General features: G+C 45.0%; 1 protein-coding gene across 1 annotated transcript in view; it reads right to left on the reverse strand.

Moving 5' to 3' along the window:
- The window catches only part of ADAMTSL3 (ADAMTS like 3), a 788,444-nt gene that overhangs the window by 55,613 nt on the left and 714,407 nt on the right, over nucleotides 1–18,424 (reverse strand). The window contains exon 23 of the mRNA XM_063925941.1: nucleotides 15,287–15,415. Coding sequence (XP_063782011.1) covers nucleotides 15,287–15,415 — 129 coding nt within the window. The remainder of the gene's footprint in view (nucleotides 1–15,286; nucleotides 15,416–18,424) is intronic.

Here is an 18,424-nt window from a genome sequence, read left to right on the forward strand (position 1 = left end):
TGTGGTACTGGTACTGTGATAAGATTCCGCCTTTCCAATAAAAGGGTTTGTGATACTTCATCCTGGCTGGATATTCCATGGTCAACTGTAAGTGATATTATTAAAAAGTGTAAGTGTTTAGGAACAGCAGCAACTCAGCCATGAAGCGGAGGACCACATAAAATCACAGAGCGGGGTCAACGACTTCTAAGGCACATAGTTTGTAAAAGTCGCCAACGCTCTGCTGATTCCATAGCTGAAGAGTTCCGAACTTCCACTGGCATTAATGTAAGCACAAAAGATGCACAGCGGGAGCTTAATGGAATAGGTTTCTATGGCAGAGCAGCTGCATGCAAGCCTCACATCACCAAGTCCAATGACAAGCGTCAGATGGAGTGGTGTAAAGCAGACCGACACTGGACTATGAGAGGAAACGTGTTCTGTGGCGTGATGAATTACGCTTCTCTGTTCGGCAGTCAGATGAGCAAGTCTGGGTTTGGCAGATACCGGGAGAACGTTACCTGACTGACTGCATTGTGCCAACTGTGATGTTTGGTGGCAGAGGGATAACGGTATGGGGCTGCTTTTCATGGTTTGGGCTAAGCAACTTATCTCCAGTGAAGGGCATTCTTAATGCTTCAGCATACCAAGACATTTTGGACAATGATATGCTTCCAACTTTGTGGCAACAGTTTGTGGAAGGACCTTTTCTATTCCAACATGACTGTGCCCCAGTGCACAAAGCAAGGACTATAAAGACATGGTTTAATTAGTTTAGTTTGAATGAACTTGACTGGCCCCCACAGAGCCCTGATCTCAACCCCATCAAACACCTTTGGGATGAACTGGAATGTGCCTTCTAGTCCAATATGTGCCTGACCTCATAAATGCTCTACAGAATGAATGGGCACATATTCCTACAAAAACACTCCAAAATCTTGTTGAAAGCCTTCCATGAAGAGTGGAAGCTGTTATAGCTGCAAAGGGGAATCAACTCCATATTAAAGTATATGTATTTGAGTACAAGGTAATTACAGTTCCTGTTGGTGTAATGGCTAGACGTCCGGATACTTTTGTCCATATAGTGTACATGACCTTAGTCACACATGAACATAACAAGGACCGAAGGATCTGAATGGATCTGTCTTTGGAAATTGGATCTCCTTCCTATAGGAAGGATCAGGCTCAGTAGGCTAACACAATCTGGAGAGTAAGTTAGTTCTCGCCGCTAAGCACTACAGTAAATATAAGTTCCAATAATAGTGTGCATCCTCAATAAAACAACAAAGAACCCAAGTGCTGATGAGTGTAACCATCTGCAGATTCTATACAGCTGAGTGAGACAATCTCACGAAATGAAAAACAATTAACACCAAGTGCAGCAGCAGAATCTTGGAAGAGAAAAGTATCAGTTTTGCACTTACTTACTAAAAATGTACAATAATTTATTTATACAATGTTGCAGGTAAATATTCCATAAAAACACATGCACATTACAGTTAATGCTGGTGACTAGACAATATTGTGGACGATGTGCCTGACTCCAATGAATTGGAACAACACACTGTTTAAATCGTCAAGTGTGAACGCACTATGTTGCTTACAATGCACACTACCATGCGTCGTCAGCGACATCCTCCGGCATCTTCCGAATGCAGTATGGCCATCACTCCATTGCTGTGTATGCGCTGGATACACACATCTTGTAGTGTGTGCCCAGCTTTATTTAGCTAGGTACACACTAGTCGTCATTTTAAACAAATTCTTAAAATTGTCCAGTGTGCACCCACATGCAGCATAGCAGTAAATCCGCTACTGATTACACACATGCACAACACTGAATAGCTCGCAATTCCATCTACACGCCCTCTCTGACCTTAGCCTAAATGAGAATACCCAGCTATGCCCCACCAGCTGCAAGGAGAGATGCGACTGAGTTGCGTACGTTTCTTCAACACCTTTACTTGCAAATGCTTGACCTTCTGTGAAACATGCATGATTCCTCTGCAAAGCTGGCTTACTCTGAACATAGCACTCGTGTGTCTGCACTGCTTGGAATTAGGACTTACTTTATACATGCAACATCTGTAGGGATACGGTTGTTAGGTCAACACAGCTTAGGCTGACAGTCATTAGGACGATCACTGAAGGTCGACATGCATTAGGTCGACATGGTCAATATGTCAACATGTCATTAGGTCGACATGTACTAGGTCGACAGGTCAAAAGGTCAACATGAGTTTCTCACTTTTTTTTTGGGGGGGGGGGGGATTTTTCCATACTTGACAATCCACGTGGACCACGACCGGAACGGTAACCTGTGCCGAGCAAAGCGAGGCACCTTGCCCGAATCATGGTGAGTGAAGCGAGCCATGTGAGGGGACACGGTGCACTAATTGGGGTTTCCCATCACTTTACGAAGAAAACGACACCAAAAACAGTCCAAAAACTCATGTCGACCTTTTCACATGTCGACCTAATTCCCATGTCGACCTTCAGTGGTCGACCTAATGACTGTCTGTACTCCTGCAGCTTCTTTCAGCTTATTATTCTGACAATAAATTATTTTTATTTTATTTCTATTTTATTTATTAAGTAATTACCTGTTAATACTATCTTATAAACAGAGTTTTGCAAGTTCACAACGTTGCTTGTGGGCTATTTACACTGTGCCACTGCATATGACCCTTACTATTTCTCTTCTTAGAACCAATGTTACAGAGCCCCCTGTGGCTAAGATGTTGGGGAAAAATGAAAGGTTTAGATTTATTAAGAGGTACATTGTGAGCTGAGACTTTCTCAGACATAGGATTACTTTTGTTCTAGTCAGTAAGACGAGCAATAAATAAACATGCTTTACTGTTTTAATACAAAGACCTTTTCAAAATGAATTAGCATTTTCCCTTGTTTAATTCTAAATATACACAATTAACAAATTGATCACTGGGATTTAATCAATGTTCCACTAAAGCTAATAGAGTAACCTGTTATATGCAAGTTATTATTTTTAATATTTATTTATATAGTGCACACATATTGTATTACACAGGGGTAAGAATATGATACCAGCACATATCATGCCGGTATCACTCTACTCGCTTCGCCTCTTGTGAAGTGGGAGCCCTAGGGCTGAGATGTATGAACATCTCAGCTGCTGGAGAGGGGGAGTGAAGACTCCCCCCTCCAGCGATCCCTGTCAGCCTAGTGCTGATGCGCTGTGTATCTCCTCCCCAGCCGGCTCACTGGGCATGCACGAGATTTCGCAAGTCTAGCAAGATCTCCTATGCAGACCAGAGTCGGCGTCCGCCACAGGCAGGGACAGCTCTGTTCCTCCTGCGGAGATAGGGCATCGCCACCTGCAGCTGTTGAAATCGAACTGCAGTTTATTTTGAGTCTGAGAACACTGTACTGCGGCCCCTTCACAGATTCAGCCCTGTTGGTGATGTTGACCATTACATACATACATTGCTCTGCACATCGGTGTGCTATCTTCTAGATAGTGGCGCCGATATAGATAGGTCATTGGGCACACACCGCAGCATTAATTCATGGTGGGTATCGGTATCAGTGCACATAACGTGCACTGATACCTCTTACCCCCATTTCGTTGATTCATATATTTACGCCACAGCGCTTTACAGAGAATCTTTAGTCATTCACATCAATACCTGCCTCAGTGGAGCTTACATTTTCCCTATCACATGTACACACACATACTAGCAGCTAGATTTAGTAAGAGACAGCTTTCTCAAGCTGACGCTTCTTGCCATGTTTGACCCGGAATTTTAAAGTGGCAATAATATTAATGCAAAATACTCCACACTATGGTATGGCATGTAATGTATTGTTCAGTGGCCATAACTCCTCAGCCGACAGCCAGTCCGGTCCAGCAGCATCTCTTCAGCCGGTAGCCAGTCCGATTCAGCTGTATTCCTCAGCCAGAAGCCAGTCCGGACCACCAGCATCTCTTCAGCCAGGTAGCCAGTCCGGTCCAGTAGCATCTCTTCAGCCGGTAGCCTGTCTATCCAGCAGCATCTCTTCAGCCGGTAGCCAGTCCGGTTCAGCTGTATTCCTCAGCTGGAAGCCAGTGCGGTCCAGCAGTGTCTTTTTAGCTGGTAGCCAGTCTGGTCCAGCTGTATTCTCCAGCCAGTAGCCAGTCCGGTTCAGCCATAATTCCTCAGCCGGTAGCCAGTCCAGAATAGAGCCACCTGATGGTTCATTACCTGAAATATATACCAACGGCAGTTCTCACTGCTACCCAAGTCACATACAAAAGAGCTATAAACAGCCTCCTCAGTTCCAGCCCTGAGTCACAGCCGCTGGACACCAGTCATCGCCTGAAGCAGGTAACACTGTGCATCAAACCGTTATATCAAGTACAGTATTTCCATCTATGGAAAACCAACAATTTTGCCTATGGTGTCCTAATATGAATTTACACCAATGGTTAGTACCTTTATGCCTACAAACGGAAAATTTGTGTTTTCCATACTGCAGGTTAAAATTTTACATTGATCATAGGTGATCACCAGACAATAGCTAAATGAGGGAAACAAAATTTGAAAGAGGGAACTTCCTTCTTTCAGATATGGGTGTCTCAATGGTTTCAGATACCATTCAGATATCATTCCTTAGAAGGTAAATAAGTGCTAAATGGTCCCTTTATTTGAAAGTGGAGGTCTCCCTCTTTCTAAAATATATGCCCCTTAATTGAAATCTAATTTACATACTGCTTTCTGTGAATTTGAGGCAACTCATGGCTAGTTAGTGTAACTGGAGCTGCTAATGCCTCCCTGACAGAGTGCCTAACTGAGGTAAGCACAGAGGACAGGGACAATTCTCACAGACAGAGCAGAGGCCACTGTGTTCCCATCTCCATCAAGGTAAATCTCCCCCATTTTCCACACTGTGCAGGACTGTGTGACTGTACCCCTGACACCCACTGCCTCTCCCTGTCACTTTATTCCTCCCCCTGTTAGTTTCTGCCTCCCCTACTGCCTCCCACTGTCGTGTGTCACATTATCAACTTGGGGCGGGATGGAGGAAGGGAGTTCAAAGCATATTTACGCACCTGGGCCCACCACTCACAAGTATTGACACTGTATTTCAGATACTTGGATCCCTCAATCGTTTACCAATGCAATGAAGTAACACATTTAACACATAATATGTATAGTAAATTTGAGAAATTATACTGTATATACTTTATAGTTAAGTAAGAAATCGGTTTTGCCTAAATATAGTTCCCAGACTGATAGGTTAGGACACAATACCAGACATGCAGTTGTATTCACATGGACAACAGAGATGGTTGAGAATTCTAGGCTTGATTCAGATAATAACAGGAGGTGTAATCTTGGAGTGTTTAAAGTGATTCTATTCCTAATATACTTCTATGCTGTAATATGCTATGCAATGTCTTCTTTTCATTTAATTCGATAATGAGTAAAAAAAAAAGTTTTCTTTTAATGAAATAGCAAGTTTGTATGGCACATAACAACTTTTCTAACCCCAATTTTATCCGAGGCCTCCTATAGATTTGACCTAAAACCCTGTTTAGACGAAAAGCAGTTAACTATAATAGAAGTTTGGCAATACGAGTTGACTTGGGCTTGGATTTCAACCCACGCATTTTGAGTCTTTTAGTGTAGCACAGATTGATGTTTTGCATTGTAGCAATCCATCTGTTGCATAAAACTAGTTACATAATGCTGCACACATCTGGGAACCAAGTGTTTCTCTTCCACCTAATGACTCTGAGCAGTGTATACATGCTTAATGTAAAGTCAGACTTTGAACAAGGCTCCTGTGTGGAGTTGTGAATTTACATCTGAAAACATTAGGTATGTAAGCATATTTTTATGTGAAGTGTGCACGCAACATAATGCTGAAAGCGAACATCTGCTAATACAGCATATGAAAGTGGAACTAGAACCTCAAATTCTATTTTAAACATACAGTATGTTGGTATATTGCTTAGGAGATTAAATTGTACGGTATTACCTTTCCTAAAGGCCAGAATACCTCTGACTACGGAGATAATAATCAGATTGCATTTGACACACTGTCATACTTTTATGAAAGATCAGCACAATTTCACAGTTGATATCTTTAACTATCAGGGCCGGCTCTACCATTAGGCAGCTTAAGGCGGCTGCCTAGGGGCGCCGGCCACTGGAGGGCACCACTGCATGCATCTAGCAAAAAACTGATGGATGTCTCTGTACGTGGGTCAATAATGAACTTACAGATGGGGGATGGAACACAATAAGGCGCATACAAATCTGTCTGTGCATATATATGTATATACACACATACAATTGAATGGATGTAGTTAGCATCCTAGTGGACGGATGTTGGCATTGAGAATACCCGCACCGGAATCTCACCAGCTGTCAGAATGCCAATGCCGGAATCTGACCGGCGGCATCCAGTACCCAACCCCAATTACATATCCCCACCAGACCTCAGATACAGTCAGTGGCGGATTTAGGGGGGGGGGGCACCAAGGCACGTGCCCCCCCTGTCATTTTTAGTGCAGACTGACATGCGGACGAGTGTCCGCATGTCAGTCTGCGGTCTCGTTTCCTCCCCTGCTGTTAGGAGGGACACGGAGGGCACAGTGCGCGCCTCTCCTGTGTCCCTCCTGGGTCTCCGGCGGCCGCTGGTCTCATAAAGGAAGTGCCGTTCGTGAGCACTTCCTTTATTACAGTGACCCGCGGCCGCCGGAGACACAGGAGGGACACAGGGAGGCGTGCACTGTGCCCTCCGTGTCCCTCCTAACAGCAGGGGAGCGGGGGGAGCAGCGGCGGCGGCGGAGGCGGAGGAAGGGGGAGGGGGGGGGACACGCACTGGGGGGGAATATCTGGCACTGGGGGCATATTTGGCAGGGAGGGGGGGGGGAATATCTGGCACTGGGGGCATATTTGGCAGGGAGGGGGGGGGGAATATCTGGCACTGGGGACATATATGGCACTGGGGGGAATATCTGGCACTGGGGGCATATCTGGCACTGGGGGGGGGGGATATCTGGCACTGGGGGCATATGTGGCACTGGGGGGGGGGATATCTGGCACTGGGGGGAATATCTTGCACTGGGGGGAATAACTGGCAGGGGAGGGATATCTGGCACTGGGGCATTGTCTGGCACTGGGGGCATATATGGCACTGGGGGGGAATATCTGGCACTGGGGCATATGTGGCACTGGGGGCATATATAGCACTGGGGGGGGGGCGATATCTGGCACTGGGGCATATGTGGCACTGGGGGCATATATAGCACTGGGGGGGGGCGATATCTGGCACTGGGGGCATATGTGGCACTGTCGGGGAATATCTGGCACTGGGGGTATATGTGTACCTGGCACATGGGGGGGGGGCTATATTTGGCACTGGGGGCATGTGAGTACCTGGCACCGTGGGGGAATATCTGGCACTGGGGACATATGTGGCACTGGGAGCACAGCCCTAGCAACAAGGACTACCTCCTAGCAACGAGCATGACACCCAGTGCATGAAACCCCTGGCAACGAGCATGACACCCAGTGCATGAAACCCCTGGCAACGAGCATGACACCCAGTGCATGAAACCCCTGGCAACGAGCATGACACCCTGAGCATGAAAACCCCTGGCACCGTGCATGGAACCAAGAGCATGAAACCCCTGGCAATGAGCATGACACCCAGTGCATGAAACCCCTGACAACGAGCAGGTATTTGAAAAGTAATTAGAAGCCTTACTGTAGGACTTAATGTGTAATGGGCATTACGGTGTGTGGCATAATGTATCACGGACATTGCGGTGTGTGTCATAATGTGTCACAGGCATTACGGTGTATGGTATACTATATCGCTGGCATTGTGATATGTGGTATAATGTCTAAGGGTCATTGCAGTGTGTGGCATAATGTATCACGGACATTGCGGTGTGTGTCATAATGTGTCAGGCATTACGGTGTGTGGTATACTATATCACGGGCATTGTGGTATGTGGTATAATGTCTCGGGGTCATTACAGTGTGGCATAATATATAACGGGCATTGCGGTGTGTGGCATAGGGTATAACGGGCATTGCGGTATGTGTCACAGGCATTACGGTGTATGGTATACTATATCACGGGCATTGTGGTATAATGTCTCAAGGTCATTGCAGTGTGTGGCATAATGTGTCCCAGACATTGTATGTGCTATAATGTATCAGGGGCAGTGCAGTGTGTAGCATAATGTATAACGGGCATTGCGATTCCTGTCATAATGTGTCACAGGCATTACGGTGTGTGGCATAATGTGTCTGGGGCATTACAGTGTGTGCATATTGTGTCATGTGCATTATTGTGTGTGGAATAATGTCTAAGGGCCATTGCAGTATGTGGAATAATGTATACTGGGCATTACTATAAGGAGGAAAAATGACAAATAATGTAGGGGGCATGAATCAGGATTATTTTTCTTTCCTGTGGTGGCCAACGTCTGGGCGTGCAGGTTGCAAAACTGGGGTATAAGGTAGTCTTTTCCTGCAATACCACGCCCATTCAAACGAAGCCACGCCCATTCCAACGAAGCCACGTCCCTTATGGTGCCCCCCCTGTAATTTTTTTCTGGATCCGCCCCTGGATACAGTATTATACAGTACATAAAGAATAGACGGCACTCAGGGACTTTTACAGTGAAAGTATATTGTGAACAAAGTCACAATATTTTGTGACTTGTTTACAATATACTGTATCACTTTAAAAGTCGTTCAATGTTGTCCTTCTTCACTGTATACAGTATGTATAATGATGCAATTCACCCCAGCCCACATGCATCTCCCCTCCGAGAGGTGGGTGGGTGTTTTGCAGGTTAGGGGGCAATAGGCTGAAGGTTTGCCTAGGGTGCTGAGAGACCTTGCACCTGCCCTGTTAACTATTATTTAGTAACTTATGCTGAAGAAAACTTTATTCACTTAACCAATTTTATCATTTTACAAATTTTAAAAGGCAGAATATAAACGTAATGAAACAATTTTCTTTGTTCAGCATACTGTATACAGCACATTCTACACTCTTTAAAAACAGGGGGAGATGCAGTTCAATTTCTAGACACAAAGAAAGTGTAAATAGTTTCCACTTACAGTACATGAGAGTTATTATGTTTTCGGGTTACCATCCGTAAAAATCCACATGCGTTACATTACATGCAGTAATTGCCTGCAATTGTTGTTATACTGGGCTGATAAATCGTTGTGAATCTGCCCCTTTCTGACTGATCCTAAACAACTGCATTCAAAACACTTAGGACGGTATCCAATTAGCTGCGGTATTTACGGCAACTAGTGAAGTCAATTAGCCTGAATACGCGGTACTTATCGGGGATGATCCGCAATAAGCAGCCCCCAGAGCCACAATAACACATAGGATCGGGAGCTTATGCTGGTTCATATGTGTTATCGCATGATAACAGGACATTTTTCTCGCCAAAAAAATTTGGCTATAATTGGATAGCCTGATAATGACCATCGACCCTTTTTTCTTTTTTTTTCGGGAGAAAATATAACGAAGCTAATTGGATACCACTGTAAGAAGTGGACTCCTTCAGGACAATCATTAAGTATAAAATAAAAAATGGTTGATAGTAAACTGTATTGCGTGTTTATTAAAAAAATTAATTCTTTAACATTATATGTTTATTTGCATTTTCATAAGTGAACTACAGGTGCCAGGCCAAGCTGGCTCTTATGGTTCTTCAAGTGCCAGCAGGCCCTGTTACACTGGGGCCTAAAGTTGACCAAAGAAAAAGGTATTTTTTTCTATCATTAACCCTTCAATGACCCCCATACCCACAACTCTAGGGTATGGGGAAAAACACCAGTGCTACTGGTGCCATGGTTGGCTATACCCAGGGCACAACGCTTTTTTGTAGGCCTGACTTTCCTGGGGAAACCAGCTCTGGCATCAATTGAACTAGAGCTGGTTGGAGACATGGTGAGTGGAACCCATACTGCAAGGACCACACCAGCCCAAAATGGCAATGCCAATTATCCCGAAATCAATGGGGACCCTACATCGACTCTCCCCCTGAATTTTCCGGTTACAAATTGGGGATTTTTTTTCAAAACTAAATTTCTAAGCTGGCCCTGGTCCAGAGCTCCACGTGGCTGGGACCTGTAGTTTCCCATATATGGCCAAAATTGCGGACACTTTTTGAAATTTGAATGTTTTTTAACTTTCAATGTTTATAAAAACTGTTTCACTTCACACAGTGCAATGATTCATATATCAAATGGAAGGCAATTTAATGCTGAATTCAACACAATAAGCAGAGGACAAATATTTGCATTTCCAAGGAAGTTATGCTACTGTCAGTCAGACATAGAAGCACAGATGCGTGAGATTCAAGAAGCGGATTGTAGTAACAGCTACTACCAGCCAATCGGAATCATCGTTCTGAGGACCAATCATCTGTCGTTTATGAGCAGATGCAAGGTCATGTTCAAAGGTGGGAAAGGTCAGTTTGGCTGTTTCATTTTGCAGAATAAAGTTGGTTACTGAAGTGCAATTATGGTTGGATGTTTGTGTGTATTGTTTAGTGCTATTGATGGTGTAAAAAATAAATACAACAATGTTGTCAAGGCAAAATTGTGACTGGTCACCCAGGAAGAGATCTAGGATTGTGGTGTTACGTGAAAATGGTCTTTCGTATGCAGCAATTGCGAGAGAAGTTGGTGGGAATGTGACAACATCAGGAGTACGAAAGTTTTGTTTACGATATCAGGAAACACAATCTACAGTATACAAAATAAAGAAGGATAAGGCCGGAAAAAGTGCACAACAGCTGTTGATGATAGGAGAATAAAACAAATTTATGTCAGGGACAGATGGATGTCATCTGCGGCCATTAGCAGTGATCTGAGTGCAACTGGTGTTTTTGTTAGTGCAAGAACGGTACGAAGAAGACTAACGGAGGTTGGCCAAAAAGGTAGGATTCCTCGAAAAAAGCCATTCCTGAATAAAAAGCAGCGGCAAAAACGAATACAGTGGGCAAAAGAACACATTGCATGTACAGAAGGTCAGTGGAAACAAGTGATATGGAGTGACGAAACTAAGATATCGGTATTTGGTAGTGATGGGAGAAAATATGTGAGACGTTGCATCAGGGAAGAGGTACATCCAGATTGCATTCAAGAGACATCAAAGACTCCTACAAGTGTTAGGATCTGGGCATGTATGACAGCAGATGCTGTAGGCCGCCTTCATGTCATAGATGGCACACTGAACAGCAGAAAGTACATTGACACCATCCTACAATGAAAACGTCTACCATCTATCAGGGATCTTTTTCCAGATAATACCCCATTTTTTTTTCCCAGCAGGATTCAGCTTCCTGCCACACTGCACGGATATACAAACAGTGGTTCACAGAGAATGACATACAGGGGGTGGTCTTCAGTATGCCGGCTGTCGGGATCCCGGCGCACAGTATACCGGCGCCGGAATCCCGACAGCCGGCATACCAACACTTATTCTCCCTCGTGGGGGTCCACGAACCCCCTGGAGGGAGAATAAAATAGCGTGGCAAGTGCAGCGAGCCCGCAAGGGGCTCATTTGCGCCCGCCACACTGTCGGTATGCCGGCGGTCAGGCTCCCGGCGCCGGTATGCTGGTCGCCGGGAGCCCGACCGCCGGCATACCATACTACACCCCATACAGGTGCTGGGATGGCCAGGAAACAGCCCAGACCTGAACCCCATAGAACATTTGTGGTTCCATTGGAGAAAACTTGTACATCTGAGGCGTCCATCCAATAAAAGAGAATTGAGGCTATAATTGCTTCATGGCACCACATAATAAAGAAGGAAGAGCTCCAAACATTGATTGGCTCAATGCCATGTCGCTGTGCTGCTGTCTTCAAAAATAAAGGATACCCACGAAATACTGATAGTACAGTGACATCATAAGTACACAGGGATTTTCACCCCAAGGGGTATATTCAATTGAAGTCGGATCCATTCCGACATTCAGCTGTCGGAATGGATCCGGCCTGGGCTATTCAATGCATTCTCAATTCGACTTTAAAAAAAGTCGAATTGAGATGCGGGAGCTTAGACGGGGGAGAGCCGCAGGCAGACAGGGGATAGCAGCGCTACAGCAGCGGATAGTATCGCTACAGCAGCGGGTAGCGCTGCTCTCCCCCGTCTGCCCGCGGCTCTCCCCATCCCACCCCCCATCTCTGCCTCTCTCCGTCCCCGCATCACTGTCGCCGCTCACGGCAGCGTCCACCCAGCTCCAGCAAGCGAGGTCTCGCTTGCTGGAGCCGGGTGGATGCTGCTGTGAGCGGCGGCTGTGATACATCTTCCGGCGCTGCTCTCCCCGTCTGCCCACGGCTCTCCCCATCTCTGCTCCCGCATCTCACTTCGACTTTTTTTAAAGTCGAATTGAGATGGTCGAAAAGTGGGCCAAAACCGACCGTTTTCGACACAAGCACGTGGATTAGCAGCTATTCCGCCGATCCACGTGCTTTTCGACAAGTCAAATTCCTCAACTTGTCGAATAATTTGGGGTTAGACTGAATAGGTCGGAACCCCTTCTGACTTAAAAAAGTCAAAAACTGCCGTTTTTTCGACAGACGGCAGCTTTCGACTTCAATTGAATATACCCGAGTGTTCTTCTCACTGCATAACTTCCCTTGTAATGCAAATATTTGACTTCAGATTATTGTGTTGAATTCAGCATTAAATTTCCTTTAATTTGATATATGAATCATTGCACTGCATGAAGTGTAGCAGTTTTTATCAGCATTCAAAGTTGAAAAACATTCAAATTTCAAAAAGTGTCCGCAATTTTGGCCACCAGTGTACACATATATATATATATATATATATAAAAACACATATGTTGCGAACTCGCATAGGTAGAGTGTAATCCTAGAGGGTGCTCCCAATGGGCCCTAACGAAAAGTCCACTATGTATCTATATGTTTCCACGAGGATGGAGGGGTACTCGCTAATAATGTTCATCAGCTGTGGTGCAAAAAATACATCAGTTTCATTGAATAGCCATAAGTGAAGTCTACGTTTCGATTCATACACGAATCTTCCTCAGGATTGGCTAATACAGAGAATCCATACACATTGTATATTTCTAACAGTTTTCACTATATAAAAAAACAAACAAACAAACATGGCAGTGATAAATGGATATACTCCACTAGGACTCATTCCAGGGGTGGTTATATCGGACCTGCCAGCATGCGATATTGTCAAAAATAATTTCAGGGATTCAAACCCACATGGTGCATCCATTACAATAGTGACAACGTTCCAACCAATGCACAGACGTAACTTCAGTCAAACTCCATGCTGGCTGTCAACTTTTATATATGTTGTTTTTCACAAACGATTTAAAAAATAATAAAAAAATATATATTTGTTTATGTAAAACATGTAGAAGTAGGCAGACAAGTTAGTTTAAGGGATAAATTTACGAAGCAGAGCTATATATTTATATATATATATATATATATATATATAGAGAGAGAGAGAGAGAGAGAGAGAGAGAGAGAGAGTAATGAATACACAGCCCAGGAGATGGTCTTCCACATACCCCCAATTTACATGAAGCTTTCAGCTCCCCCGGCAACATCCAGCCAGCTTACTGTGCTCCCATCATGCAGGAGCAGCAGGATCCCCTGTCTCCACTGCTCCACTACAATTCGTCCCCTGTCCCGCAGTCCCCACTACAACTTCACGCAGATGGAGGGAGCAACATCTGTTGGATAGCCAGGTGCTGCAGCTACGTATTCATTGTAATTGTGACCACAAATGAGAAACACAGGCAGAACGGAGTAGGTTTTTTTTTTATCTCTGTCACGGGGCTGCTGATGGGACAGTGAGGGTTCAACAGCTTGAAGCTGGCTGCAGAACAACCTAGTGGCGGGACGAATGGAACGCAGGATGAGCAAGAGATGGGCCACAGAACGAGCTAGATGTGGGTCACAGAACGAGCTAGAGGTGGGCTGCAGGACTAACAAGAGAGGGGCTGCAGGACGTGCGAGAGGTGGGACACAGGATGAGCAAGAGGTGGTCTGCAGGACAAATGATTGGCAGGATGTGTGAGAGGTGGGCCACAGGATGACTGATAGGCATGCCACAAGGTAGGGCACTGGCGGAGATTGTTTTAAGATTTCTGGACATTGGGCCTAATTCAGACCTGATCGTAGCCGTGCAAAATTTTGAACAGCTACGATCAGCCACCCTGACATGCGGGGGGACGCCTAGCACAGGGCTAGTCCGCCCCGCATGTCTGGCCCTCCCCCCGCCACACAGGTATAAAAGCATTGCACGGCGGCGATGCTTTTGTATCTGAAGAGTAGCTCCCTACCAGCGCAGCTCCTGCGCACTGGCCGGTGGCTACTCATCACTCTCCGGGTTGCAGCAGCTGCGTGTGACGTCACATAGCCGCCGTGGCCCATCCCCCGCACGGTCTGGGCACACCTGCATTGCTCGGACTGCACCCCCAAAACGGCGGTCCAACGCCGACGGCCCGCTCCCTCCCGCCCAGCGTACGCCTCTGCCTGTAAATCACGCAGAGGCGATCGCTGGGCAGAGATGCGGCGCCGGTGCATGCGCAGTTCAGACCTAATCGCCCGCTGTGCGAAAACGCACAGCAGTGATTAGGTCTGAATTAGCCCCATTGCCCATCTGTGATTAAAAGCTCTATGGACTCTGGACAGATCTACTGATTTCCAGAGTGTCTCCAAGAATCCAAGAAGGGTTGTAACCCTATCTCTGTCCAGAACCAAATCATATTATTATGGTCAATGTAATAGGCAAAAGCAGTGCTGGTAGCTGCCACTCATAAACAGAAGTGCAACCCTGGCTACCACCACCACCACCACCACCACCACCACCACCACCACCACCACATAACTGACCTAATAATGTAAGCACATGTTACTTCATGTAGTAACTTTTGACCTAGGTTTGCCATGAAAAAAAAAATACTGATATTCTAGGGCACAGTAATCCAAGAACGTTTGTGAACTAAGCGTTGTGTCAGGAATAAAAAGGGTAGTATGTAGCGGTCAACCAATTCTCCACTCCCTAATACCTGCCCCCAAGTACACACAGCACCTAAATAAGAGTGGACTACAAGTTGCAGTGCTCTACAGACCTGAGCATGTAACAAAAGAAGGTACAGCAGTGTAAAGATAAAGAATTGCATACTGCAAAACATACTGTATGTACAGGTGAAGCAGTGTAACAAGACTTCCCTAGAGACACAACACAATCACATTGTTTACCATAGACAGATTAAACAGTGTCTGTTACCTTTCACGGGGCATTCCAGTGTAATATTCACTCTTGTTCTTGTCACCAAAGTGTCACCCACGATGGCCAAAATGTTACCCCCATCCAGTCTGGTGATATTCCTTCTGGAGGATTGGATGATAGGTGCTTCTTTAATTGAAAGTGATAAATAAGAAATGAGTTTCTGCTCAATCAATTCTATGGCATATTAGATCTACACGGTCGAGTCACATTATTATGACCACCAGCTAAAGCCAGAGTAACCATTTCCGAGTCCCACACGTAGCCGGGTTTGCTGAACTGTTGTTTTAGAGACACGTCTGGTAGCCTCCATGATCATTTTGACGTGAACTGCTCCACTGTAGCATGTTAGTCGGTCTTCATGCACCTTCATGACCAATGTTTACCTCTCACATCAATGGCCCATTTTACCCTTTACAGCAATGAGTGATATGTGTGCAGACGGTCTATCGCACACCTTATATACCCACCAAGCCAGCGCATGACACGTGATATACTTCATGGACTACATGCTCCCAACGTCAAATGTAGGTGGTGGTCATAATAATGCGACTCAACCGTGTATATCTCAGATATAATGCATTGCTCATTCGTCATACTGTGACGCTCATTGTGAGGTGGATCTTATAAATAAACCCTTGCCTATCATTTCTATAATACAGAATACATACATGCAAATTCTGCATCCACAGTTTAATGATGTGATGGCCTCTTTACACTACCATCTGGCAGCCATGTACAGTAGTACATACATGTAGGAGTTACTTAGGAAAAAAAACAAAATCATAACCTCAAATGTTTTAGGTGGAGATGTATCAAGCCCTGGAGCAGTAGCAGATCTTGCCACGGGCAAGAAGGACTTTTGCCCGGGGCGCCGCCTTCCGGAGGGCGCCGCATCATGGCAAGATCCGCCACTGTCCCCCCCCCCCCCCCCCCTCCCCGCTGGTCCCCCGCTGTGAAGGGAACCAGACACTACGAATCTATTTTCCCTTCGTGGAGAGGACCTTTGCTGTGCGTACGCGATGATGCCATCGCGCACCGCACAGCATTGTGGCACAGACGCTAGGGGTCATAACTGACCTTTAGTGTCTATGCATCCGAGGAGAGGAGCGGCGCCGGCGGAGGTCTGCAGCGGTCTGAAATCAGGAGCGGGGATAGTAAGTATACTTTTTCTTTCAGAGGCGCTACAAATGGGGGCATAACTGACCACGCCCCCGTATTAAGCCATGCCCCTAACGTTTTGCCCGGGGCGCCACAAGGGCAAGAACCGGCCCTGCCCTGTAGAGAGATAACATGGAGCAGCTGCCCAAAGGAGCCAAAAGCTTCTGTCATTTCAAATACTGTGCTATATAAATTACAGATATAAGCTGATGTTTTGGACACCTTCTTCACTTTATCTCTCTAAAATGGTTGCTATATCTCCTCAATGTTTATTCACATCCTGAAGATGAACGTGTGATAGCACATAACGCTAACCTGAAGCTGTATTCAACTTGTACTGCAAAAATAACCCAAGCCTTATTGATCTCTTATGCAGTGCAGGCAGTACTGTATTCTATATTCAGATACCATGTCCTGTCCTATATCCAGTGTCAACGTATATATGGTACAGTTATACTTAAGGTCATAAAAACTAAAGGCTCCTGATCACAGTGCACCCCATTCCTAGTCCCCCTACAATGCACACTCAGGGCCTGGGGCAGAGCTGGAAATTAATCGAGTCTACTTTGCTGAAAAGAATATGTTCAATTCACAACAGGTGTGTGCCTTAGTTGGGGTGGGCAGGATGACAAATGAGGGCGTTGCTGATACTTGAGATTTGGAGGGCCAGTGAAGTAGGGGTGGGCCCCCCTGTCTTAAGTGACCCGGACCCGTGAGGCATAATCCAGCCCTGACATGGTTTACGCTTACATATTTCTTCCCTCGGCCATTCCATCTCTCCAGATGTAAATCAGGGGAATGCTTAACAATAATAATACAGGTTGAGTATCCCATATCCAAATATTCCGAAATAGGGAATATTCCGAAATACAGACTTTTTTAAGTGAGAGTGAGATAGTGAAACTTTTGTTTTTTGATGGCTCAATGTACACAAACTTTGTTTAACACACAAAGTTATTAAAATATTGTATTAAATGACCTTCAGGCTGTGTGTATAAGGTGTATATGTAACATAAATGCATTCTGTGCTTAGACTTAGGTCCCATCACCATGATATCTCATTATGGTATGCAATTATTCCAAAATACGGAAAAATCCGATATCCAAAATACCTCTGATCCCAAGCATTTTGTTAAGGGATACTCAACCTGTAATAATAATAATAATAATAATAATAATAATACTACTACTACAGAGTGTACATTTCTCCTATGCATGCACAGTACAAAAGGGGGGCACTTTACGCTTACAAATCCAAATCTATATATACCCTTATTTATTAAGAGAATCCCATTACGCAAATCATTTTCTGATTCTGTAATGGCACACAGCATACGCACTACTATTATGACATTAATCGATATAGCCGCTAAGAAGTCCTCTCTATTTGTATGTTTATGGGCTCTTTAGAAATCAGTGGTCTTCTATTTAGAAAAAAAATATAGCATTCTGAAATTTACAGGAGTTAAGGGAGAACCGTCCTGAACACCCTAACACATGGAAATTTGCTACAGACATGAAAATGTCAGTGCAGCAATCTCACATAAGCACTTCCTGTGTGACAGACACTTCACCTTCGCAGCTGTGGGTCATTATGAGAGCTGGAGAATGCACCATGTTTCTGGCAGGAAAAGTACTGTGTTCTAAAACACCTTCAGCCTTCCCTGGCACACGTTCCCCCATATTCCTTCCATACCCTATTCAATAAATCAGCACACCAGATTTTTATATTTCCCCATCCTCACTGCTGGCAAACACAGACCCCCTATCATGTTTCTCTAATGTCATTTGCTGAAGCAACAGCATAACAGAACGGATGCTTTAATAAATATTGCACAACTATAATCCAACCTGACTTGTGCTTTTCTTATTCCATTTCACTCTTTATACTAAGTACTCATGACCAGGGATCTCTGTAATGTTCCGTATCAATAAATAAACACTGTATATTGTTAAGGTGTGCGTAGTTATACAATT

The sequence above is a fragment of the Pseudophryne corroboree genome, chromosome 6, assembly GCF_028390025.1.
Source record: "Pseudophryne corroboree isolate aPseCor3 chromosome 6, aPseCor3.hap2, whole genome shotgun sequence".
NCBI lineage: Eukaryota > Metazoa > Chordata > Amphibia > Anura > Myobatrachidae > Pseudophryne > Pseudophryne corroboree.